The sequence below is a fragment of the Pteronotus mesoamericanus genome, unplaced genomic scaffold (genome assembly GCF_021234165.1).
Source record: "Pteronotus mesoamericanus isolate MK-2021 breed Mesoamerican mustached bat unplaced genomic scaffold, CSHL_Meso_final contig_101, whole genome shotgun sequence".
In the NCBI taxonomy this organism is placed as follows: domain Eukaryota; kingdom Metazoa; phylum Chordata; class Mammalia; order Chiroptera; family Mormoopidae; genus Pteronotus; species Pteronotus mesoamericanus.
The window spans coordinates 591,037-615,125 of NW_026555001.1; the positions used below are offsets into that span (position 1 = coordinate 591,037).

The following is a 24,089-nucleotide window of genomic DNA, read 5'->3' on the forward strand; positions in this document are numbered from 1 at the left end:
AGTCACCGGGAGGCGAAACTGCTGAAGAAAATTCTGCAGGGCCATCTGGACAGCCTGGTGTTTGGGGCCCATTCCCTAAGCTTTGCTTTGGCTCCCGTAACATCTGTCTTTCTTCCTGGAGCCGGGGCGAACCTTACCAGTCTTGCCGTCTGGTTCAAATGCAGCCCTCACCCTCCTCTGTGATTCCGGGGACGGGGCAGACTCTGCCCTGAGCATTAGCTGAGGTGCTGGCAGGGTCTAGGTGGTGAGAAGAGGATGTTTTACTTCTCTTCCTCAGCATATTCGAACATTTTTATAGAATTTTATACAGTTAGGGAGAGGCTTTTCCCAAAAAGCCCACAGGGATTCTGGATGGCATTTTCTCGCCACGAGCCTAAAATTGAGGCGCTATTTGAAGAGCAGGGCCTCCTTCTGTCCTTTCTGAGGTGGAGAGACTGACAGACCTGGGTTGACCTTAAACTTGAGCTCTGAGATTGGGATATTAACACCTGGCAGCTAGGACTGTTGTGCACAGCAAGTGACATGTCCAAAAGCGCTTAGAAAAGCCTAGCGCAGATGGGAGAGACTTCCGCCTGTATCCCAAGTCCCAAGAGGCCTTCCCTGCCGAACCCCTCCTTGCTTCCCCATTGGCTGCTGCGACACTGGCTTCTCAAGGTCCCTGCCCTGGCTTCCCTGAGCTTCTCTCTGTTCCTCTTCCCTCCCCCTCCAACCCCCCTCCCCCCCTGCAACTGCCCTCTGAATTTAGCTTCAGCCAAAGGGAACGGCTCTTCTTGGCTGCAAATGTCTTCTACTGTTTCCATCTGAAATTCCCTCTCCATTAAGTCAGAGCATGTCAAAAGTCATAGCGGTTGGGGACAGCTTGTCCTCCTCCTTCTCCTCTCTTTCCCTCCTTCCTCACCCCCGCCCCCTCACCCACTGCTTTCTGGACCTTCCGGTGACACCTTCCAGACCCAGAGGCTGAGGGCCACAGGCTGCTTAGATGACTGGCCCTGCCCCCAGCACCCTCTCTCTCCTGCGTGCTGCCCCCTACCTCCAGGAGCACAGAGCTCAGGCCTGTGACCCTAGCATTGCTTTGAAAGCCCTATTGTCTTGAAAACACAGTTCAAAATCTACAAGTTCAGAATCAGTGGTTCTAAGCTGCATTTTAGAATCCCCTGGGGAGTCTTGACAAATTTTGGTGCTGTCGGCTCCAAGACAGATCGCATCAAACTCCCCGGGGGCGGGACTCAGGCCCAATATTGTTTAGAGCTCGCCCCCTTTCCCCACCCCTGTCGATTCCAATGAGTGGCCAAGGGCGAGGACCACCACTGAGATGGTGTGAGAGCACCAGTCACCAGTAACCCCAGGCGAGGGCGCAGGCGGTCCTCCCAGCCCTAAAGGTTTAAGAAGAAGAAGACAGGGCCCTTGCCCTAGAAATCCCTCTCCAGTAAGAAGAAGAGGTTGACTCATGTTAGCATCTGGCTGCCTCCTAAGGGAAAAGGATGGCACCCAGCCTGTTTGTCTGGGTGAAGTCGGTGCCTGGAGTGGTACCAGGGGAGGGTCTTTCTGAGTAGAAAGGACAGCAGTGGCCTGAACCCAGGCACCTCTTGCCAGCCTAACCCCTCGCGGCACTCCTCAGAGACTTTTGGTTTCGGCCAAAGGCGTGGCTGCAGGCCTGCCAAGCCTGCCGGGCCCAAAGCGGGGGCGGGGGTGGGGCTGGCCCCTGGATTCAGGACTGCAGGGGCTGGCTGGGCTCGGGGGTCAGTGCTGGAGGCCCGGGCCTTAGCAGGGCTTACCTCAGCCTTCCGAGGGAAGAAGCCACTCTGGACGGCAGTGGGAGCCAAGGCTGAGTCCTTGGACGCTGAGGGTGGTGAGTAAAAAGGCAGGGAGTGGCAGGTAGACAGGAAGGAGGCGTAGCTGGAGGGGGAGACCCAGGAGGGGGACACGTGGAGAGTCATCTCCCATCAGGTGCTCCTCGTTGCCTTCTTGACAGCACCCTTGGCTATATCAGAGCCCAGTCAAAGGTGTCACCCTTCTGAAGAGTGGAGGGGGCTCAGAAAGGCACCGCCAGCAGGGGAGAGGTGGTAGCAACGTAGCAACATGGCTACTTTGGGTGGCAGTGTGGCTTCGTCCCTGAGAACTGTGGACAGAAAGGTGGACTGAGTCACCGTGACATTGCATCTCTCTGGTCACCAGAGAGGGCTAGGTCGGGGCAGGTGGTAGGGACTGACAAGGCTTTCGATTCAGTTCGCCACACTGGAACTGAGAGGCCTGGGAGGGGACAGGTGGGACAGCAAGGCAGTGCATTGCATGCTGTGCAGGTCCCACACGGAACCTAGTGCTTAATGAGAGCTGACCTTTTTTTTAAAAAAGAGATTTTATTTATTTTTAGAGAGAGGGGAAAGGAGGGAGAAAGAGAGGAAGAGAAACATCAATGTGTGCCCTAACTCCTTCCTACCCCCCTCACTGGGGACCTGGCCTGCAATCCAATCGTGTGCCCTGCCTGGGAGTTGAACCAGTGACCCTTTGGCTTGCAGGCCAGCACTCAATCCACTGAGCCACACCAGCCAGGGCTCTCATCTGTTTTCTGAAGTCCCAGAGCTCAGAGGTTCTGCACGGTAATTGAGGGCCATCAAGGAGAAAGGAAGTTGCTGGAGCTCCCTTTATTCAATAGGGCCAGAGGGAAACCCTTGAAAACCTGCCAGGCAGGGACACACCTGATTAGGCTTCTAATCCCCAACTCACGCAGGGCTGGGCATGGGCGCCGGACTGCAGAGTACCCCTGAGCCCATGTGCCAATCCTGTGCCCGGGGCAGTTCTTTATCCAAACCATCTGTATCAGTTCCCTGTGGCTGCTATAATAAACTTCCATAGACTTTGTTGCTTGAAACAGTACAAATTTATTCTTTTACAGTTCTGGAGGTCAGAATTCCCAAAATCAGTCTCAGGCTCCAGGGGAGAATCTGTTTCCTTAGAGTTTCCAGCTTCTACATTCCTTTCCTGACATCATTCCAAACTCCCATTCCCATCACATCTAGTCTTGACTCTGACCCTCCTGCCTTCCTCTTTTAAGAATCCTTGTGGTTATAGGGGTTCACCTGGAAAATGCAGAGAATCTCCCCAAGGTCCTTAACTTAATTGTTTGCAAAATCGCTTTATCATGTAGGAGAACATATTCACAAGTTCTGGGACATGGATACCTTTGCAGGGGATGTTCTTCAGGCTTCCACACCGTCTATCTAACCTATAGCTAGGCTGGGGAGTGGGCATTCTTCTGCTTGAAATACTGGCCTTCCTGTGGCCCTTGGTGGGCACCAAATCCCTCTCCAGACGGGCTGGGTGCCTCTCACCTGTGGTCCAGCAGTCCCCAGATCCTTGCCTGAGGCCAGGTTGCATGGCGGGCTCTGGGATCACAGTGGTTTGTCGTCAAGAGCTGGTAGCATGGGCTGGGGAGGTTTATTTAGCTGGCTGCTTCCCAAACAAGGCCAAGAAATATTTGCATGGTGACGCTATCTGAATGCCCCAGTGGTGAGGGGGTGCAAATGCAACAATGAGCACTTTGGTACCAGAGACGAGCCTGAGGGGTGGTGGCTGAAATTCCATTCATATTTGTGCCTGCAGATAAACACTGTTTAATACTGAAGGGCTGTGTCCTGGAGAGTGGCGGGTGGGCTGGAGGTCCAAGGGGGTGACAGTGCCACACAAGTCTTGTCCCCAGACTCCAGCCCTTATTCTGGCACAATGGGCCGCACATAGAGGTGGCTCCCTCCTTCTCCAGTGAGGGTTTCTGTGTGAACAAGGGGTCTGAAAACCTGGGGGTCAGGAAACGTCCCCACCCCTGCCTGACTTCGACATCTGACCAACTGAGGTCAGCGCAGCATAGCCCTCGTATTGAACAGGAAGGCCTCCCTCCCTACCTCCATTCTCTTCCTTGAAGGATGAGCCTTCTAAAACTTTCTCCTAGGCTGGCATATAATGTAACCTTACCTGTGGCCTTTAATTCTCACCCCAGGGGACCATAAGCTGGGGGTGAGGGTGTGTTGTTAAACACGAAAGATTGTGAATGAGTTTCCTTAAAAGAAAGCATTGCGGCACAAGAGAAGCTGGGCACTTAAAGGCTCCAAGGAAGATCTTCGCTAGGACAGCAAAACCGCAATGGAGAATAGGGCTGAGGGTGGGCAGGCGAGGCCGCAGTGAGGCCGGGGAGCAGGAAGCTCCGTCTAGGCCAGCCCCGAGTTCTAGGGGAAGCCTCAAGAGCAGCTGTCTTCAAAGTGGGTGGGTGCAGCCTTGGGGCGCACCAGATGACCCCTTGGGAGTATATGGAAAATACAGCTGTGTAAATTTGTGTCATCCTCCAAAATTTTAACGCACTTTGTATGCAGTATGTTGGTACGTGGTATAACATACATCAGGACCTCTCAGCACAGGTGGCCAGTCTGGACGCGGCCTGGATCTTCACCACGCCCCCTCCCGGGGGCTTCTTCCCCGGGTGCTGGAGGGGCTCCACTGGCAGTGCCCTGGGTACAGTCTCTCTGTTCAGTTGGCAAGTCTGGTCCTGGATCCTCCAGTTGGGCTCTGGAGGCAGCAGGGGGCTCAGGGCCACCCAAGGGACAGGCAGCAGTCCAGAAAGAGACCCACTCTAGCTGGCCCCACCTCGACCCCTCTGCCCCTCCTCCCACCCGTCTCAGGGCTTCAGCCGGACCTCAAAGCCCTCCCAACTCCCCACCCCCGCCACGCTCATCCACCCCCACTGCCCTAAAGACGACGGTCCCCTCAGCGGGCTCCTCCCTCCCTTGCTCCTCCTCCCCCCCAGCCCCCACCGGGGTGGCCCAGGCCCTAAGGACTCCATCCTTCCCCACCCCACCCCAGGATCTGCTCAAGGCTGGTTCTGGAACCACCTGTGAGCTGAGTGAATACATTGCTTCAGACAAACCTGTTTCCCCTTCAGGGGTCTCTTTATTCAATCTGTGAACTGTCAGCAACTTGACCTAAACAGCTGAGGCCTCCTCTGAGGAGGGTGCCTTTCCTTCCTAAGAACTGACCACCAACATCTTTGGGTCCCCCAAGGCAAATCAATGGCTTCTGTTTTGTCTTGCTCACTTTTTTCCCCCTCACAGAATTCCAGAAAAATAGAGCTCTATCATATACAGGGCCCAGCAGAAATAACGCCCCTGTTTCATTAAAAAATCTTTTATTACAAAATCGTAAGCATGTAATTCTGTAACATAACAATATCACACTCAAGCACACCATATGACATTTTAGGTGAAATGTTCAAATTAAAACTATAAATTATTACACCCATATAATATTACCCTACCAACCACACTCAAGCAGGTGTTACTTCTGCTGGACCCTGTACATATATATATAAATTTATATTTATACACACATACACATATAGAGATCCTTCAAATAAGAGGCGAAGGATGCAATGTTCTCTGCAGCGTTGCTCACCTGGCGGGAGGCCAGGAGGCACAGGCTCTCCCCGGGAAGCACCTGGGGGTGCAGCGCTGAGCCGGTGTGGCGAGGAGCGTGGGTCTCCCACAGGGAGCCTGGCCTATGACAGACCCAGGCCGTCCTTGCCCAACCTTTCCACACACCTTGAAATGAGAGATGTACCTGATGGAGCTTTAAAACTAAAACCCAAAGTGCAGATAAAAAAGGAATTTCCCTAATAGGTCTTTGGTGGTGGTTGGGGGCGGGACAGCTCCTTGGGGGGAATTCCCAGAGCACCCCACAGCAGGCTGGGAGCCGCAGGGAAGACACCGACCCCCAGCACCCACGACCCCTGCTGACAAAGGTACCAAGTATACAGAGGCCAGCTCAACTATTTAGGAGGCGCCAGGCCAACCAGTCATTCGGTGCCAGGCAGGGGAACCAAATGGCCAGGGTGGGGCTTGGGTTACCCAAGAACGCCGGAGGTGAAATGGGCTGTGGGTGGTGAGATGAATGTGGGACAGTCCTGGAGACTCCCCATCTCCACGTCATAACCCCCGGAGTGATCTGCCTCGTACCCACTGCCCTGAAGGAGCAATGTGTCGATGGAAGGAATAAGAACGGGCTGGGCGAAGCGCCATGCTCGTATCCTGAGGCCCATCCTGGGGCTGCGGCCTAGGTTCTGTGGAGGCTGCTTTAGCTGGGGCATTTCCAGGAAGGTGGAGGTGGGCAGAAATGGAAGGTTAGTTAGGGCCGGTGCCCGGTGTCCCCGGCCAGACACTAGGGGCCTCAAAGGCACTTGGCAGCAGAGGGTGCACAGTTAGTCCCAACTGGCCTCATCGGGCAAAGGGCAATGCTGGGCAATACCCACTAACTCAAAGTCTGGGAGAGGGATCCATCTTCTTCCCACTTGCCGGTGGATTCTTCAAGTCGTGACTGCTCTGGGAAAGACCTGAGAACGGCCCGAAACCTTGTCCTGGGACGGGTCTGGGCCCAGGACGTGGGGCTCCCCCGAGGCACAGAGGCACGGGTGGGTGAAGGCACAGCTGTAAGGCGCCAGGGAGCAAGTCCAGTCACCATGACTCTAAGACACTTAGGGCTCAAGCAGACTATCTGCTGAGGTGCTGAGGAAGAACACAGGAAAGCCCTTTTGGCCCAGCCAGAGGCAGGGTTCATCGTTGGCGCTGGAGACGAGAGAGCGGAGGTTCGAGACTGAAGCTTGTGCAAAGCCAGAAATCAGGGTCGGGGTGCTGAGGGAGGGTGGCAGGTGCAGTACAGGGGTTTCTAGAAGGGGAAGTAACCAAGCTACGCAGATCTTACTGCACATTTAGATGATGCACAGACGCACTGGGGAGGGGCTCCATGCTGATGTGGCCTCTCAGCTACTTCCTTGCTCATAAATGCCACAATGTCTGAGTCCCAAGGAGAAGGAATTTGCTTCTGATGCAAATTTGGTCCACCCAGTTCCAGATGAGCCTCTCCCAGACTCAGTGGGCTCTGGAGGGAACACAGGGGTGGGGTGGGGGAGGCGAGGAGAACTAGGGCTGCAGCTTGCAGAAGTGTTCCCTAGAGATGTATTTCCCTGAGGTCCCACACCTCCCCAAATCCCTGTTCCCGGCTGCCAGCTGCTCCACCCACCGGGCACCGCCTTCCTCCCCGCTGCTGTGGGCAGTGTCAGAGCTCTCTGGGGATGATGGAGAAGGGCAGCACTGGGCTGCTGGCCTCCAGCTCGAGGGCAGTGAGGAAGCATTCGACAGCGGCCTCGTTCTGGCCCTGGGCTTGCAGCACCTCGCCCAGGCCCTGCCATGCCTCATGGCAGGTGCTCTGCCTCTCCACAGCGTCCCGCAGCACCTTCTGGGCCAGGCTCTTGCGGTCCAGCCGACTCAGCATCATACCCTGGGAGCAAGCACAGGGCGAGGGGTTAGTGAGGGTGTCCTGGGGTAGGGGCACCCTGGCCATCTGGGCAAGGAGTGGGAAGCAGCTTGGCTACCGGCCGCCGGCCGCCAGCCAGAGAGGGCCCCATATGCAGTACCTCCGGCCTGGGTTTTGTCAAGTGACTGTGTCCTTGATTAATGCAAATCTTACCTGTCCCCACCTCAGACCTGCTTCCAGGCCAGCCTCCCAGATCACACACTGTGGGAGCTGTGCCCCTCCTGGCCCCAAGGGATGGGCTTTCAAGTCAGTGGCCTTGGCTTTGAGTGTCCCCTTTACCAGCTGTGAGATCCTGGGCAAGCCACACTCTCTGGCCTTCAGCTTCCTCACCTATAAATGGGGAAGACCACAGCAGCCACCTCGAGGGCCATTGTCCAGGTTACAGGAGTCCATTTATGTAAAATACTTGAATAGCACATGGCCCACATGAGTCTGTCAGGAGTCTGCTACCCCCCATGCTTGCTGCTGCACTGCCGAGCTGCCCTGCTCCGCAGGGAGGCTGCGGGAATGTACGCTGCAGGATCCAGCTTCTATCCCTTTGGGGAGAACCTTGAACTTGTGGGTGGGTGGGCACAGCTCCTTTGCCTGCACCCGTGTTCTTCCTAGGGACGTCTGGGTCCTGGGACCTAATGCCCATCCCAGCCTGGCCTCGCAGGTGAGGGTCACAGGACAGTCACATGACTGGGGACCAGGGGCAGGGGCTGTGTGAAAGGAGGGCTTTGGGAGGGTGGGTCAGGGCGGCCAGGAGCTTGGCCTTACATTCGGCTCCAACAACCCCGCTGCCAGCAAGATCTCGGAAGTGACAGGAATTGTAACAAAAGGGGTAGGGAAGTTCACCTGGCACCCTGCCCCTCTACGTCCACTTCCATACACATTGGGTGAGCAGGGGAAGGAGCCGGTGTCTCCCTTCGGCCTTTGTTCCCAGAAAGGCTGCTTTGCACCACCCTGTCTCACTGATCTGCATCCCAGCCCTCAAAGGTGGCTGGGGATGGCAGCACAGGGGGCCTGCTCTCATTCAAAGATGTGAGGTAAAGCATGAAGATATGAGGAAAGCGCGAACAACACTGACTTCCTGGATAGGCGGGGGCCGGGGGGGGTAGGGAGCTGCCTTCTATGTGCTGGGAGCCCCTTCTTGGGTGCCCGCCCACTGATGGCCATGTACATTTTTAGCTGGAACATTTTCATCCTCACCACGCTCCCCAGAGTTAGGCCCACCGTTGCTATGGAGACCTACTCAGGAAGATGCACATGCCTGATTTCATAAAGAGCCTGGAACATGACCAATTAGGCAGGAGGGAAAGCTGGCGCTCAGGAAGCCCTAGGAAAAGCCTCTCCCTCTCTGGAGCTGCTGGCTGGCAGCACTGGGGCCAGGGGGCAGGAAAGGAAGGAGATGTCTCTTCAACCCAGGGTGAAGCTATCCCCAGGGAACCATGAGGATGAGGCAGAGGACAGGGGAGCTGCAGCTGGGCGGAGCCTCCGGCAGGCCCCCAGCTCCGGCTCCAGCCAGATTGGAGCAGTGCTGACTCAGGGATGCCTAGGACCAGAGGGCTGTGCCCAGTCTGGCCAACAGGGCTCCTGGCCAAGCTGTTCTGCCCACAGGGCCTGGGAGCTGGACGCTGAGCAGCTCATGATGGAACAGGGCCCACAGGGAGGAGGGAAGGAAGGCGAGACGACAGGCTGCCAGACACCAAAATTAAGCACCAAAAATGGAAGGTTTGAGCCCTGTAAGCGCTGCCTATGGGGGAGCGACAGAGGACAGATGGGGAAGGGCCAGCCAGCAGAGCCTCCGGATGGGGGAAGGGGGCAGGCAGGGCCGCGGTGGCTTTTACACACTAAGACTGCTATCTTGAGCTTCCACCTGAGATTTTGTTTGAAAAGGGGGCTCCATCTAAAAATGAATTTGAAAACCCCTGATCTCAAGAAGTATGTGGGTGTCTGGGAAGGGGCCAGAGATGTCAGCAGGCTGACCAGGGAGTGCATGTGTGTGCGCGCGCATGCTGTTCTCAGCTTGGAGGGTCTGTAGGAGGCTTCTGCACTCTCTGCGCAGAGGACAAGCCCAGGGCTTCACAACCACAGGAACCCCAGCTCTGCCACTGACAAGCGCAGTGACCCTGGGCAAGGGGCCCACTGTCTGTGAGCCACGGTTTCCTCATCTGTGAACTGGGGAACAGAAGAGTCCTTCCTCATAAGCTGAAATCATGTGGCTAGGGCACATGGTGGGCATATAGCAAAAGGAAATGTCCCCAGGATAACCAGAGGTCCTGGGAGCGGGTGAAGGGGTGGAACAGTTGATTTTTCTAGAGGGCAGGGCTCTCTGTGCGGGGGAACTATGGGCTAGGCTGGGGTTGGATCACATCCCCACCACCCTGGGGTGCTGACCTTAGAGCCTGAAAGGAGACACCGGGCTGGGGTCAGGCTGGGGCCCAGAGGCCTGGGGCCTGTAACAGGATCTGCTGCCACCTGCCCGAGACACCAGCCCGTTCATGTTTGGTAGCAACTCGGAGTGTTTGCTGCTTGACAACTGGACAGGGCCCGCCCCAGGAAGACTGTAGGTCTCACCTGCTCTGCCCCCAGCCCACACTGCCAAGGGCCTGCCGTCACCTTCCTGGCCCCCGCCTCCCTACCCCCAGGGGTCTCCAGGGAGATGGTGGGAACACAATTCCATTCAAGTGTCCCTGTGGACTCCTTTCCACCCCGGCCAGGGGGCATCCTGAAGCCAGAGAAACCAGACCTCCTGGTGACCTTCACCGGGTTGAGGTCATAGGTGTGCCGCCTGCGTGTAGGAGTCAGACAGTGAGGGGAGAGTTGCTTAAGGCAGCGGAGCACTGCCCCTGTAAGAGGGGCCGGGGTTGACTGCAGCCGCTTGGGGAGGGGCGGGGCTCTGGGGGGGAAGTCCCAGAAATTCCCGCCTTCCTCCCTCCCGTCTCAGATCTCACGGTGGAGGACACATTTGGCCACATCTCATCTACCTGGGACCCCAATAAAGCCTCCCCTGAGGGCAGCAGTCCCTCTTGCCCACATCATCGCTTTGACATGATGCTCCATTACTGCGGGCTGTTGAATGCGATCCCTGTCCTCCTGCCTCGGCTGAGAGGGACAGGGCCCTGGCTCCTTCCTGCCTGGTCAGGGCCAACAGGATGGCAGTTCAACAGAGCTCAGGTGGGAGGGGCCTGGCTCCGAGCCAGGTACACCAGAGGCACCTGTGGGCACTTAGTGACCTGCCTAGGGCCACCAGACCGGCAGTCTGAAGGGTCCTCTGAGAGGCGCCCTCTCCGTTAGGATCCCAGGTTCTCTGTGTGGTACAGGGTGGGGTCAGGGGCTGTAGCCTGGGATGGGGGATGAAGAAGAAAAAGGCTGCTGCCTCATTTTTCAGAACTGCCACTGCACACCATCTCACCCCATTAATTCAGTGCCTGACACTGTCCCCCAGAGGGGAGGGGCAGCAGGAAGGTCCCAGCCTGCCTTTTTCTTCTTTTTGGTGGAGGCCTGCTCTGGGAAGTAGTCCCCAACGCTAGGCCAGCTGCAGGCCATGCTGAGAGCGCCCTCCCCACCCCTACCCTCAAGTATTTATAGAAGTTATTTTGGGAATTTTCTTTCTGAGCTCAAGGCACATTCCTCGGATTCTGTCATAGCCTTTCCAGCTGGGAAGGCGGGAATCAGCTGGAGGCTGCTGGAGCCTCCTGGTCCCTGGAGCCTCCTGCTCGGGGACCCTGGGGCTGCAGGGAGGAGCTCCTGGTGGGGCCACCTCTGAGGCTGCTCTCCAGGAAGACTCCCTCCCTTCACCCATCCTGGGGTGCTGACACGCCCAGCGAGGGAGGCCCACATTTCTGCACGCTGGATTCTCCCGGGTGTGTCAGCCTCAACCTGTCCAACCAGACTGGGAATGAGGCGGCTCTGCAGGCTGAGAACCTGGCCCACACACCACCACATCCGTCTGGGAGCGGGGGTGGCCCCGAAGCCACAGACGGGTCCTACTTCCCTGTTGGGAGAAGAGGCACAAATCCTTGGGTAGATCCCACCCAATGCCTGGCTGATGACCGCCCCCACCCAACCAGAGCTCCCTGAGGCTCTCATAGGAAGAGGGCCCTGCTGAGGAAGTCCTCAGACTCCCCTGAAGCCCAGCCTTGGTGGGGCCCCACCCTGGACATAGCCAAGCTCTCAGGGCTAAGGCAGGAGGCTGCAGCAAGGCCGCTGGGCTTTGGGTTTTAGAAGAGAAGGCCCTGTGAGGGGCAGTGAGGAAGGGCCCATCGCAGAGGCCCCATTCTGGGACCAGAGGACAGAGCCATGGGGGCTGGTGATGACATATCTGGCGGGGTGGTGGCGGGTACTGGCCTGGCCTGGTGGACAAGGGGGAAAGGGCTGAACTCAGCTGCATCCTCCAGAGTGAGTCTTTCAGATCACTGATTCTGGGGCTAAACTAAGCCAGCAGTGCTTCACTATCATTCCGATCTGAATCTATGACAGGCTGACAGAAAGCTTCCTTTCTACTTCCTCATCAGGCTTGGCATGGACTTCAGGAGCCCACGCACCAGCCCAAGGCTTTCCAAGATCCAGAGCCAGGGGAACCGCCCTCATCTTCTGGAAGGTCTCTGAGCCCAGGCTGGGGGCTGTGCAAGGCCAGGGGTAAGGCAGGGCGGGCAGGGGGTCTCCAAACACCTGTGAGGCCTGGACTGGGGGAACATGCCCGTGCATCTCCCATGTCCCCACAGAGGGAGCCCCCAGAACTCTCCTTTTGCTCCTCCTCCACTTTCCCGCGAGGGACTGCAGGCCTTCGGCAGCCCTGGGGAGGGATGGGGAATAGTGAACTCACAATAAAACCACACCAGGAGGTCAAACGACCAACAAGACTTTCCTATTGAAACTCTTCTGTCAAAAAGAAGCAACATTCTCCATCTACTGGAGCTGAGGGGCAGAGAGAGGCCACTGAGGAGGGGCTGTGTGTGCGGCAGAACTCAAGTTCAGAGGCTGTGCTCCAACCTCCAGGCACAGGCTGGCTCTGATACATGGGCTTAAAAACTGCCTCAGCCAACTGGCCCCAGAGGCAAGCCCAAGGGCAGCTCTGAGCTCCCTGGTCCATGCCCAGCACCCCCTCCCTGCCTTGTTAGCACCTTACTGGCACCATGGGCCATCCAGCAGCAAGAGGAAATTTGAACCAATGATCTTCACCCCATAGCTGCCTGGTCAAAGGTGGTCTCAGGCTACCTGCCACCAGTCTTCCATTCAAATGGTGAGAAAAATGCTAATGTGTCTTTTCACAGGTCTCAACTCATCTGAGCCCTAAAACTATCCCTTGAGCTCACAAGGGCCTGGATTATTTTCCTCATTGGATAGAAACCTGAGCCAGTGAAGGGAAGTAACCTCTGTGCCCCAAAACTTGAGGGCTGGCAGGGCTGGTTGTCTGTCTCAGGTATGTCACCTCTACTGTCTGACCCTGCCCTCCGGGAGTGGGGACAGGCCCACTGGGGGAGCGTGACAGGGGGAGCTCTGTGTAGCTAACAGTCCACCTCTTTGGCCTTAGAGAGCAGAGACTTCTTGATGGGCACTGGAGCTCCCTGCAAAAGGCCCACCCCGGAACCTCAGGGCGAGATGAGGCAGAGCCCTGGTCCTCCCTGACCCAGACCCCAGCTTGGGGAAGGCCAGGGATGTAGTGGGGAGTTCCGGGGATTTGAGATATGCCGCAGCACATTCCAGTCTGGGGAGAGGTGGGGCAAGAGGCTCCGGGCCCATCTGGGGATGGCATTGCCTTGATCCCACAGCCCACTTCAAGAACAAGACATCAGCCCCATACTGGGAGCAAGAGGGAACAAATGCAGGGGAATAATTCATGGCCACGCTCTCATTGGAGGGCAATGGATAAGCGAAATGCTGTCTTCTGTCTTTGTGGGGGCGTCTGGAGAGAGAAGAGGCCAGGTCACGTGGTAGGATTGCTTCAGAAATTACATCTCCGGGAATTACATGACAGGAGCTAAAGCTCACATGGGGCAGTCCCTCTCTGCTGCTGGGATAACTGAAGAGAACAGGGTCCTGGGGAGATGGGGCAGCAGGGACCTGGAGCTCTGTCTCAAGAAGAAAGCATGACCAGGGACAGAGGCCAGAGGGGAGCAGGAAACCCTACCTAACCCTCCACAAATGCAGGTGGCCGGAATGCACCCACTCACGCCTGCCCACTCACGGCTGAGGATTTCTCTGCGGTGAGAGAGGCTGCATCAAAGCATCCATACCCCCGGCTTGGAGGAGGGCAGGGAGAGCGAGTTGGTCTGAAGCCAGGGCCAGTGACCCTCCTACCACTAAGGTCAGGTGACCTCAATGGAACCTCCCCTTGGGAGGGCTCTGGGGGACTTGGCCAGCCCATCAGCCACACTTGGGCTCCTTGCCGTCCCCAGGCATCCCTGCTCCCTTGGGGTCCTGCAGAGGGGCTCCTGGGAGGAGCAGGGCAGAGACAGGCTTAGAGCGACGGATGCAGGCTGCCTGAGGATCCTTGTCTGGCTGAGTCCGTGGAGCCCCCTCTGAAAAGCAGTGCCAGCCAGGCGCCAACTCCTCTGCTGCTCTTGGGAAGGACCCTGCTTTCTTGCTCATGCTTCCTCAGGGGCAAGCAGGTAAAGTTCAGGCTTCCCCTTCTTAACTAGATTCTCCCACCAGTAAATTAACTTCTGAACACCCAGGCCGAGAGAGTGCGGTGTCCAGCTTCCTGGCGGGGAGACCGGCACTGAGCCGGCAGAGATCGTCAGGACCTGCTGCTGAGATGTCACTGGGAATTTCCATCTGCAGAGAGCATGCCTTTCTCTTTCTGTACTTTGGCACTCTCCTCGAGGCTGGTAGAGGTGGCAGCTGCAGGACTGGGGCTCGAGGACACAGGCTCCTCTGGGACACTGCTGTGGGCACAGTGGAGACTCTTCCCAGAGTCTTGGCAGAGCACGGCCAAGGTGGTGTCTCTTTCCTGCCTGATCTGGATGGAAAAACCTGAGCCGAGCCCAGAGTGGAGCCAGAACCATGGAGAGGTCTCCTGTCACATGCAGGGCAGCAGGGCAGCGGGACGGGGGTGGGGGAGAAGTGAACCTGCTTCTGGGCCAAAGTTCATATTCTTAGAAATGCCTGAACCCTGGCTCCTGAAAGCAACAGCCTTCTACTCCCAGAGGCTCTCTCCAGCCTGTCCCCAACTAGCCTGACCCCTGTGCACAGCCACAGGGAGAGGCCCAGCGGCTGGCCTCCTGGTGCTTGATGACCCTGCTGGAAGGACTGCAGGGCTGAACCTGGCCCCGCAGGGCTCACTGAGTCCATCCTCACTCTCCTCTTTCCAGACCTCAGGGGGTGGGACTCAACCATGACCTCAGAGGGCTCACAGGGGGCCCAGAGCTCCTCCAGCCCAGGCTATGGGTGACTGTGCTCTCGGGGGACCCTAGAAGGTACTAGGCCAGGGTCCTCACAAAGCCACAGTGGCATGGTAAAGCCAGGATGTCCTCCCTGGGAACCTGCCTTACCAGTGACTCCACAGTGGGGAACACCAGTTCCCCTCCATGTTCCTTTCTCTGGATAATTCTCCAGGGATGCACCCACCCCCGAAGTTCACAAAGGCTGAGATAACGGATGGGTTGCTCTTGTTCTCTACCGACTATTTTAATAGTGTCGCCCTTACATAAATATCAGCTGACTTAACCAATGAGTAGTGGATCCCTTCATATTATACTGTGGTGATAAAAGATCCCAGTGTCACATCTGTGCTCAATGGGGAAAACTGCTGTGATTGATTAGTAATGTCTGTCATGGGGAGGGACCAGAAAGTGGTGGCATATATGCTGTGTTTGCTTTCTCAGATATCGCATTGCAGACTTTGAGGAGCACCATCCCATGTGTCACCTCACTTGATTAGGACAGAGGTCTAGGAACGATGAAGCTTATCATTTATTTACAAAGGGAGGCATCAGGAAGGCTGAAGTTAAGTGTGTCTTTTCCTAAGTCCCCCAAGCGAATTAGGGCCCAGGCCAGGGTTAGGTCACACATGTCCTGAGTCTAAGGTCAGTACAGGGAAGATACTTAGATCAGGGGATGCTGGAGATGAACCTGCCGAAGTGTTCATGTGTCTCTGGGAAAGAGTGCTTAGTAAATCTTCCCCAGGCTTGAAATCTGCTATTCTGTATGCATATGTGTAGGATGTTGGCAGGAACAGAGCGCGTGGAAAGGAGAAGGGCTGCCCACGCTAGAGCTGACGGCCCCTCTGGTTGCTTATAACTTTAACAGTGGGCTGGTCTGCCTCCGACTTGCTCCCATTTCATCACACCGGGAAGGCACCCCGGGAGGAGAAAAGGGACCATTTCAGAAACATCTGTAGGGAGCAACTCTGGACAGCTCGTCAGTTACCATGGAAACTCACCCTTGGAAACTGCTTCAATTTCAGGGAAATAGCTACAAACAATAATAAGCATAAATGAAAAATGGTACACTGTTACTTGAAAATTGTACTTGTTATTGGATTTTGTTGGGTTTTAGGCACTGAACGGCAGGCTCATATCCGCGAGTGCGGTGGAAGGCAGACATCTCTGCCTGGCTGCTGGCCTAATGACATAGCCCACATCCTCCCTCCCACCGTCCTAATCAAGTTTCTGGATGTGACCTCCGGGGAGGCATTTATCAGAGGAACTAATGTCTGAATTGCGGAAGGATGTGCCTTGCAAAAAACAAACATTTGCTGAGCAGACTAGAAGGCAACACGGAGCCATGTGGAGGGGGCCGTGGGCCAGGGTGTGATGTCACTGCGCAGGCTTTCTTCAGCTGGCACGGAGCATTCACATGGGCCTAAGCTGGAAAGCCCTAACGAAATCAGGCAGTGGGAATAATAGCTGAGCTGGGAATCTCTGTTCTAATCTATTTTCAAGGACTCTCAGGGTTGGAAAGGATCTTATTATAAAGATGACCTGGACCAGCTCCTACCCCTATGTGATGTTTCTGTTGGCAGCGTCCTTACCAGATGATACCCGAGTTTGTGCGTGCCTGGACTTTTCTAAGAGTTATACCATTTTCCTGACACTGGGCTGCATTCTAACTCCTGGTAGCTTCTACTCATGAACAATCAGATCCCTTTTGGCAGCGATGACCCTGTAGCCATCTGGAGTCCTTCCCCTGGTCCTTCTGTGTTAGTAGTGATCAGACGTTAGTGGTCCTCTCATGGCTGTTCTCAAGGAGCTCTCAAAGGGGACAGGAAATGGAACCCAGACCCTGCCAGGAGAAGACTGTGTCACTAACTGTGGGCTCCTAAATTATACTTCAAAAATCACTGTGTATATACAGGCCTGTACACTTCAGAGCACTGCATTGATCCTGACACCTGCTCTCTGAAAGCAATTAAGGAAGCAGGGAAAGAAGTTATACTGAGGGTCTGCTGTCGGACCCACCTGTTGGAGAGTCCCCACTGCACAGATAAGTGAAAACGAGGTACAGAGAAGGTGGCTGACCTGCCCATGATCACCCAGAAAGAGAATGGCCAGGCCTGGACCAGAGCACCAGCATTCCGCTCCCAGTCTCCCGTAGGAAGGTCACTGAGCCTTGGGCACCCAAGTCGTGAGCTCCATGTCCTAAGACGGGGGGGCCCCCGAGGCCATTTGCAACGTGTGCTAGAGTCAGATCTGAAATGACAGCCCCCTGTGGGGCCTCTCCTTGCATCCTGCCCAGGAGCTCCTCTGAAATGGGGAAGGCAGCCCAATGATCAGGGAGGGCCTGAGAACCCCCCACAAAGAACATTCTGGTACCTACAGTCTCCAGGTTGAGGATCTGATGCATAACAATGAAAGCCCTCTGGGGCTGGAACGCCATACGGAAACTTACAGCAACAAGTTGCAAAGAATACCAACCCATCCTACCATGTTCTTTCATCCACTCAGGCAGGCTCTGATTGAGGGAAGTGGCCTGCCTCTGCAGAAAGGAGCACTGTCTTTCTCAACAGAGAAGGGAGGAAGCCACCTCCCCCCAGACCCCAGGGAACCGTGGCAGCAGGGCACCTGCAGGCATGGAGGGAGTGAGGGTGGGGAGGGCCCTGCGGCCCTTTGCGGGGCTGCGAGGCCAACTCACCAGGCTGTGCATGATGCGCACGCCGTCGGGGTTCACCGTGAGCGCCTCCTTGTACAGCTGCTTGGCCTCCTCCAAGCTGCCCTTCATCTCGGCCAGACGGCCCCGCATGTAGAGTACCGAGTGTGAGGTGGGGAAGAGGCTCGCTGCCTCCTGGATGCAGAAACCTGCTTCCTTAAGATGCTGCTGCTCCATGAAGAGTTCAGCTGTGAAACCAGAAGGACAGTGGGAGGTGAGGGTGGTGGAACAGTCAGAGGCAGAGGCCCCCTCCCTGGGAACCAGTCTCAGGTGATGGAAATCATCCCCACAAGGCACAGAACAGGGCAGGCCTGCTCTGGACGGTAGGGGTAACACCAGGTGATGGTTTCTGTGTGCCCACTCTGTGCTACGTGCCCCACACAGCCAGCGCTCACAAAGCCCTGGAGAACAAGCACGTTTATTGCCTGGCTTCGGGAAGGAGGAAGCTGAGGCACAGAGAGCGTAAGAAAGTCACCCGAAGCCAGAGAAAGAGTAAGTTAGATTTGCATCAGGCCAGCAGACTTCAGAGCCCTGCAGTGGGGGCACACATGGAATCTCCTGGAGCTCAACGTTTGCTCAGGTGACTGCGGCTTTTTTTCCAGTGTCCTCTCACGTCACTTGTTTATTGCTAATGTGCCGGGGCTGGGGGAGGCGGGCAGATGTGGTGGCTCTCCTCCAGCTCTCCTCTGAGGACGGACGCTAACAGTGTGCACAGAGCCCGAGGGAGAGCCCAGTGATCCTGCCAAGGATGGCGATGGGTGGGTGGGGAGAAGAGAGGCCCAGGGAGCACCTGTGAAGGGGTGGAGCTGGGCCCCACCAAGGAGTGTTAGTAACAGCTACCAAGCAGCCTGCGCCGACTGCGGGCTAAGGCCCAACTGTGTGAAGCATCTCTCTTTTAATCCTCACAAGTCTGGGAGGGAGGTTGGTGCTTTCATGAGCCCCATGCTAACAAACCAGGCTGAGAGAGGGAGGACCTCAGTCCATCCCTCAGTGGGAAGGAGCAAGGCAGGGTGGGACCCCCCAGCAGCTCCCGGCCTCCCTCCAAAGGACTTTCTACAGCACTGAGAGGAACGGAGGACACAGTGCAATCTGTTCCACAACTGGTTTGCCTTCTTCCCCAGATCAATGGAAAATGGGGCAGCTTCTCCAATCCCAGGTCAGCCCACATAAATGCATATTTCAAACCCTCCTGCGTGCATCCACACCCACAGCGGGTGCTTTTAGCAACACAGCTCATTGGGGATGCAGCCTGGCCTTGCAGCATACTCAGCCCTCCTCTTACGGCAGCCCAGGCCTCGGCCGCCCGCCCTGGGGCTGGTGCCCGCTCACAGATGGGAGCACAGAAGGGCAAGCAGAGCCCAGCTTGTGACTTTGCCAAGAGCTGTTCTGAGCAAAGGCTGAGAGCTGAGGTTACATGAGTTCAGATTAGGCCTGGGATGGGTCGGATAAGAGACATCCCGAAGGAAGCTCCCAGAAAGACGTGGAAAGACAAGGCTCAGGTATCCACCTTCCTGCTCCTATGAGAAGCAGGAAGGAGGTCTAAGGCTTTGACTATAGCACACAGCACTTGGAGCACTCAGCATGAATACTGCCTAAGGCTCATTGTGTAATCAAATAGCTTACCACATCCTAAAATATTACAGAGGGCTTTTTGAGCAAGGGTACTTTTTTTCACCAATGGAGATGAGAATTGGAGAGAACCAGAGAATTAATTAAACACAGAGGAGCCAGGCTCCCATGATAAGTCAAGAAAGAGAACTGCTGGGCCCTTGTTCTCTAAGCCAGGGATTCTCAAGATAGAAAACAAGGGATGGAGGATGAGGCCAGGATGGGCAAGCGTTGAACCTGGGGCCTTGCAGGGAGGGCTGGCCCAGTGGTCAGGGGTTGGGCTCTCTGTGTTGACTCTCCTCTGTTGTGCTGTTGTGTTCCTTTCTGGGGCCGCTACCTGGCACACTCAGCAGGCTGCCTTCATAACTAAAGTGTCCCATGTGCAGCTATTGAGCACTGATGGTATGCCTAGCCCTGCCACAAGAACAAAGAGGGAAGCCACCAAACACTGGAATTGACCTAGCACAGTAGAATGACAAGTGCCAACTCTGAGTGCTCTGGGCACTCAGAAGGGGTCAGGCCAGCTGTGCTGGCGTGATCAGGGAAGTCTTCCTGGGAGCAGCAGCATTTAAGGCCTGAAGGCACAGGTGCCCTCAGGCTGGCAGAGCAATGGGAGACTGCGCTAACCCAGGGAGCTGGGCTCCACTTTGGCAGAAGTCCCCTGGATCACAGAGAGAGGAAAAGTAGGAGGAAGAGTGTGGTGTGAGCGCCGGGGGTGGGGAGGCCTTCCTGAATCAGCTCCCACCGTGGCTTCCTCCCTTACCAGCAGCTCAGCTCAGGGGCCAGGCCCTCTACTGCCCTAGACCTGCCTCCAGCAGGCCCGCCCCAGGCCTGGTCCACCTACCCACCTGGTCTTGGCACGGCTCATTAAGCTGTTTACAATTTGCTGCCCTGTCTCCTGAGCTTCATCTCCAGAGGCTGCCCCTGGTTCCCTTCACTTGGGGATTCCTCACAGTGCCTTGACATCAACGGATTTCAATTTTAGGATCCCCACCTCCTTCCTTCTTCGGGACCTTGGGCCTTGTCAGGCTGGCCATACACCAGAAAACATGCCCTGAAAAATAGGTAGGGCTAATTTGCTCCAATGGGCTTCATTACCAGTTAGGCAGGAAACCAGATGACACAGAACAGCGTCAGAGGAGTGAGGTCTCCCTAGAGCAGCTGCAGTGGCCTTGCAGACAGCTCCTGGCAGGCCCAGCCTCCAGGGCGGGGCCTCTGACCTGCGGACAGGCTCACACATCTGGGGGCTGCAGGGCGCCCCTTCAGCCCAGGCTCAGTGTCCCTAGGCAGTTGTTTAACCAAATAGATAGCCGCATGGCACAGTGCCCGCCCACTGCCCCGGTCCGCTACCACCAGGCCCCGGCTGCCGGGCCCCGAGGTGCCCACACCCCTCCCGGCCTTCCCTGGCTGGGGCTGGATGAACAGTCAGTGAGTGTTACCGGGTTCTCCTTGAATTCTTGTAGTCGTGGTCGTCACCCCAAGCAACAGGGGCCTTGCTGTCCCCTCACTGTCAGAGGACCCTCTCTGATCCTCTCTCAGTTGCCCTTCCAACTCTGATTTTCTCACTTCTCAAATCCTCCCAGCCTCTTCTAGACCTCCTGTCTTGCCTGTCTCAGCTTTTCTTCCCTTCCCTCCATCTCCCTCCACCCACCCCCCTCTTCGCTTTCTCTCGGCAGACTCCAAATGGAAAACATCTGTTCCCTGGAGCTTTGCAACAGTCCTTTTATTATTTTTCTAAGGCATCCTGCCCTAACCCTACACCCAGAGCTGGTTCCAGTCTTCCTGTGCCCTTCTTGCCAATGCCGAGGTCTCACCCCCTAAGGTTGGGAGAAAGACTCGCTCTTCCAGGGCTATTTGCACAGCCTCTATGCAGGGAGGGCCTTGCCCTTGGGCTGGTTGTGAGCTGAGGAGCTGGGAGAGGGAGGGCCCAGGGCCACACCTAAGGCCTTTTAGGGGCCTTCCCAGGTGAAATAGAGACTCTCCACTGGCTAAAGGGGCAAAGCGCCCCTTCCCTCCTCCGGCCAAGGCAGGAGAGAAGTAAACACTGGGCCCTAATAAGAATCCACCTTAGCTAGCCCCGAGTTGGGGGGGGGGGTCACCCACACTGCCCCCTAAAGGCAATAAGCATCCTCCCCGTGGAGCAGACCCTCAGAACATACTGACACCCAGAATAAAGGAGGGGTGGGGGGCGGATGAGGGAGGAATGAAAGAGACGCCAGGGGAGCCAGAGGGAAAAGACCCAGGAGAATAACAGAGATCTAAAAGGATTTTCAGGTTGGCCTGAGGCCCTCCACCCCTAGGCCCAGAGCTCCTGACCTCCTGGTCGGGGAGCCTCTTCTCACTAACTCAGGATCCTGCACAGAGTGAATGATGGGCAGAGAGGAGGGAAAAAGAAAAAAGCTGGAGCAAGGCAAGAGAGGACTTGGAGAGAAGGCACAGAAGGCAAGAGGGAGGTGGGGGGTGGAGAGCTGGGAAAAGAGGACAGAATGAAGATAAGGAAAGGAATGAGGAGGAGCAAGGCAATGCAGGGCCAAGGGTAAGACAGCGTCTTCCTTGACTATAATTTTATAACAAATATGACCTTTAGACACAGCCCTGACTGCCCCACTCCAGTTCTCCAGGCTGCACTGCTAGCAGCTGGGGTAGCGTCCACGGGCAGGGCCACCGAAAGAGCCAGGGCACCAGCGACCAGGCAGTGTGAACTTGCCATTTGGGACCTAAGACTTGGGCCGACTTCCCCCAGCCCAGGGAGAGCCCTCGGCCACCTGTGAGCCCCTGGAATCCCAGGCAGGGGACCTCTCCCTCCATCCATCTGCCTCTCTCTAGCACACACGGTTCCCAAGATGTGAGCAATAATGAGAGAGAGAGAAGTGGGCCATCTTGGTGTCCTGGAAGCACCTTTAGACGCGCAGGATTCTGGAGCATCTATGGGGCCTGTGCCTTACCCTTTGTCACACATACCTGCTGCCAAAGAGGCAACATTTCGGAAATTCATCTCTCAAGTAGAAACCCTCAGGGAAGCTTCTCAAGTCAGACTGGAAAGGGAGGGCGCGAGTAGGGGAGGGGAGGACAACGAGAGCTGGGAGAAGCAGCACACATTTCCCAGCCTAAGAGAGGGGTTAATGACGGAACTTACTGCTAGAACAGACTGGGACGCAGTTTATCTTGCACCAAACCAGGGGGATTAGCTCATTCCAAAATGATAAAGGGGGATATTTTTGCCTTCCTGCAAAATCGCTGCAGCTGGTGGAATCATTAGGTGGGTGGGTGGGGAAGCTGATGTCAATATTCTCAGCCTGGGCCGGGCGTGGGGAAGGGCAGTAGTTAGGGAGAAGCCATCGCTGGGCGATCTGCTCCTGGCAGCCCTGCATTCAGTGGGTGCTCAGCACGTGCTTGCTGGAGATGGTGGCGACCCGGGGAGCGGGGAGGGCTCACGGAATGCAGCTTGCTTTGGAATTCTCCCGGGCTCAGCCTGAAAGACCTAGGACACGTTCTCATGTCGTTTCTGGTTGTGGCAGCTGCCCACCTGTCTATTCCCCCTTTCTTCTCTAATGAGAGATTCCCTGACTTTTAATGGCACACATGGACACCCAGAATGACATTTCCCACAGTCCCTTGCAGCTAGCTAGCTGTGTGGTCATGTGACTAAGTTCTGACCAAAGGGTGTAAGGGGAACGGATGTGTGTAAATTCCAGGCAGGATCTGTCCTTAAGGGAGGAGGTGTCCCATTCTCCCACTCTTCCTAGGTATGCCTTGGAAAGTGAATGTGGTGGAGAGCCATGTTGGATCACTGGGATGAGAGTGACCACAGGAGCCCTGGCTGGTGTGGCTCAGTGGACTGAACGCTGGCCTGCAAACCAAAAGGTTGCCAGTCCAATTCCCAGTCAGGGCATGTGCCTGGGTTGCAGGCCAGGTCCCCGGCTGGGGGCATCTGAGAAGCAACTGATCACTGTTTCTCTCCCTCTTTTTCTCCCTCCCTTCTCCTCTCTCTAAAATAAATAAATAAAATCTTTTTAAACAATAAAAGAGTGACAAAGGGAGAGCAGAACTAGCAACACAGAAGGAACCTGGGTCCCTGGACCAGGAAAGCAGAGCTGCCAGCCCAGAAGAGAGAATGAAGCTTCTAACGTGTAAAAGCCATTTTGGATGGTGACACATACCCAAACCTGTCTCTCAATGCCACCCTGCCCAACCCTTACCTGGCACCACATTCAGAGTACTCGGATTTTGTTCCCCGAATTCTCTGTGGGCTGAATGTTTAGGACAATGTCTAGAAAAGAAAGGCTAATGTGTGAATTATTGAAGGGCATGCATCTATACCAATATTCCCCTGTCTAGTTACAGGCTTCAGGAACGATTTTATCCTTCTTTGGAGTTACCAGAACATACTGGCACCCGTAATGTAAAGTAGCGTATCTGTGGAATGCAAGCAGGCTTGTAAGATGCAAAAACATTTTCATTTGCTGATGATTATAAACAAGACATATCATTAAAACAAAAGGCCTCAGGAGCCCCAGAGTGGGCAAACACATGACTCTGGAATGGGTCACTGTGCTACCACAGCCCTTGACGTTGACGAAGCCCCCAGCGTACCTTCCGCAGCCATTATGGCTCCATACCTTAGAAGAAAACAGGGCAATATCCGCCTAAGAGGAGGCCTTGTCTACTATTCCTCTGAATTTTTCAACAACCTTTTTCCTACTTAAAATGCAAGAAGCTGACCGTGGAGCACAGCCCTGACAGATCCCTAGCATCCTGAGGGACCCTGATATAGTAACTGGGGCAATATTTGCATTATTAAAATGCTTCCCTGTCTAGTCTTTCTGTGAATCCTGGTCCAATTTTATTTTTCCAGATTCAGAACCTGCGGTGGGGAGAGTGGGGGCGTACTGCATACTAATGTGTCCATATGTGAACTCCATGCAGCAGGAAACCTTGGATTCTCAGTTAAGCACATTTTCACTCTTAACTTGCAAAGCCCACATGTCCCAGGAACTGATTATCCACTTTGGGTCTCTTTCCCATCTTCCCTCAGGAGCTATCGGCTCCACCTCCTC

At 55.7% G+C, this 24,089-nt stretch overlaps 1 protein-coding gene across 1 annotated transcript in view; it reads right to left on the reverse strand.

The window, feature by feature from the left end:
- Positions 1 to 4,937: 4,937 nt before the first annotated feature.
- The window catches only part of TTC7A (tetratricopeptide repeat domain 7A), a 113,386-nt gene continuing 94,234 nt past the window's right edge, over positions 4,938 to 24,089 (reverse strand). The window contains exons 19-20 of the mRNA XM_054566908.1: positions 17,410 to 17,612; positions 4,938 to 7,314 (exon numbers count right to left, since the gene is read on the reverse strand). Of these exons, the coding sequence (XP_054422883.1) occupies positions 7,093 to 7,314; positions 17,410 to 17,612 (425 nt within the window). The 3' untranslated portion in view covers positions 4,938 to 7,092. The remainder of the gene's footprint in view (positions 7,315 to 17,409; positions 17,613 to 24,089) is intronic.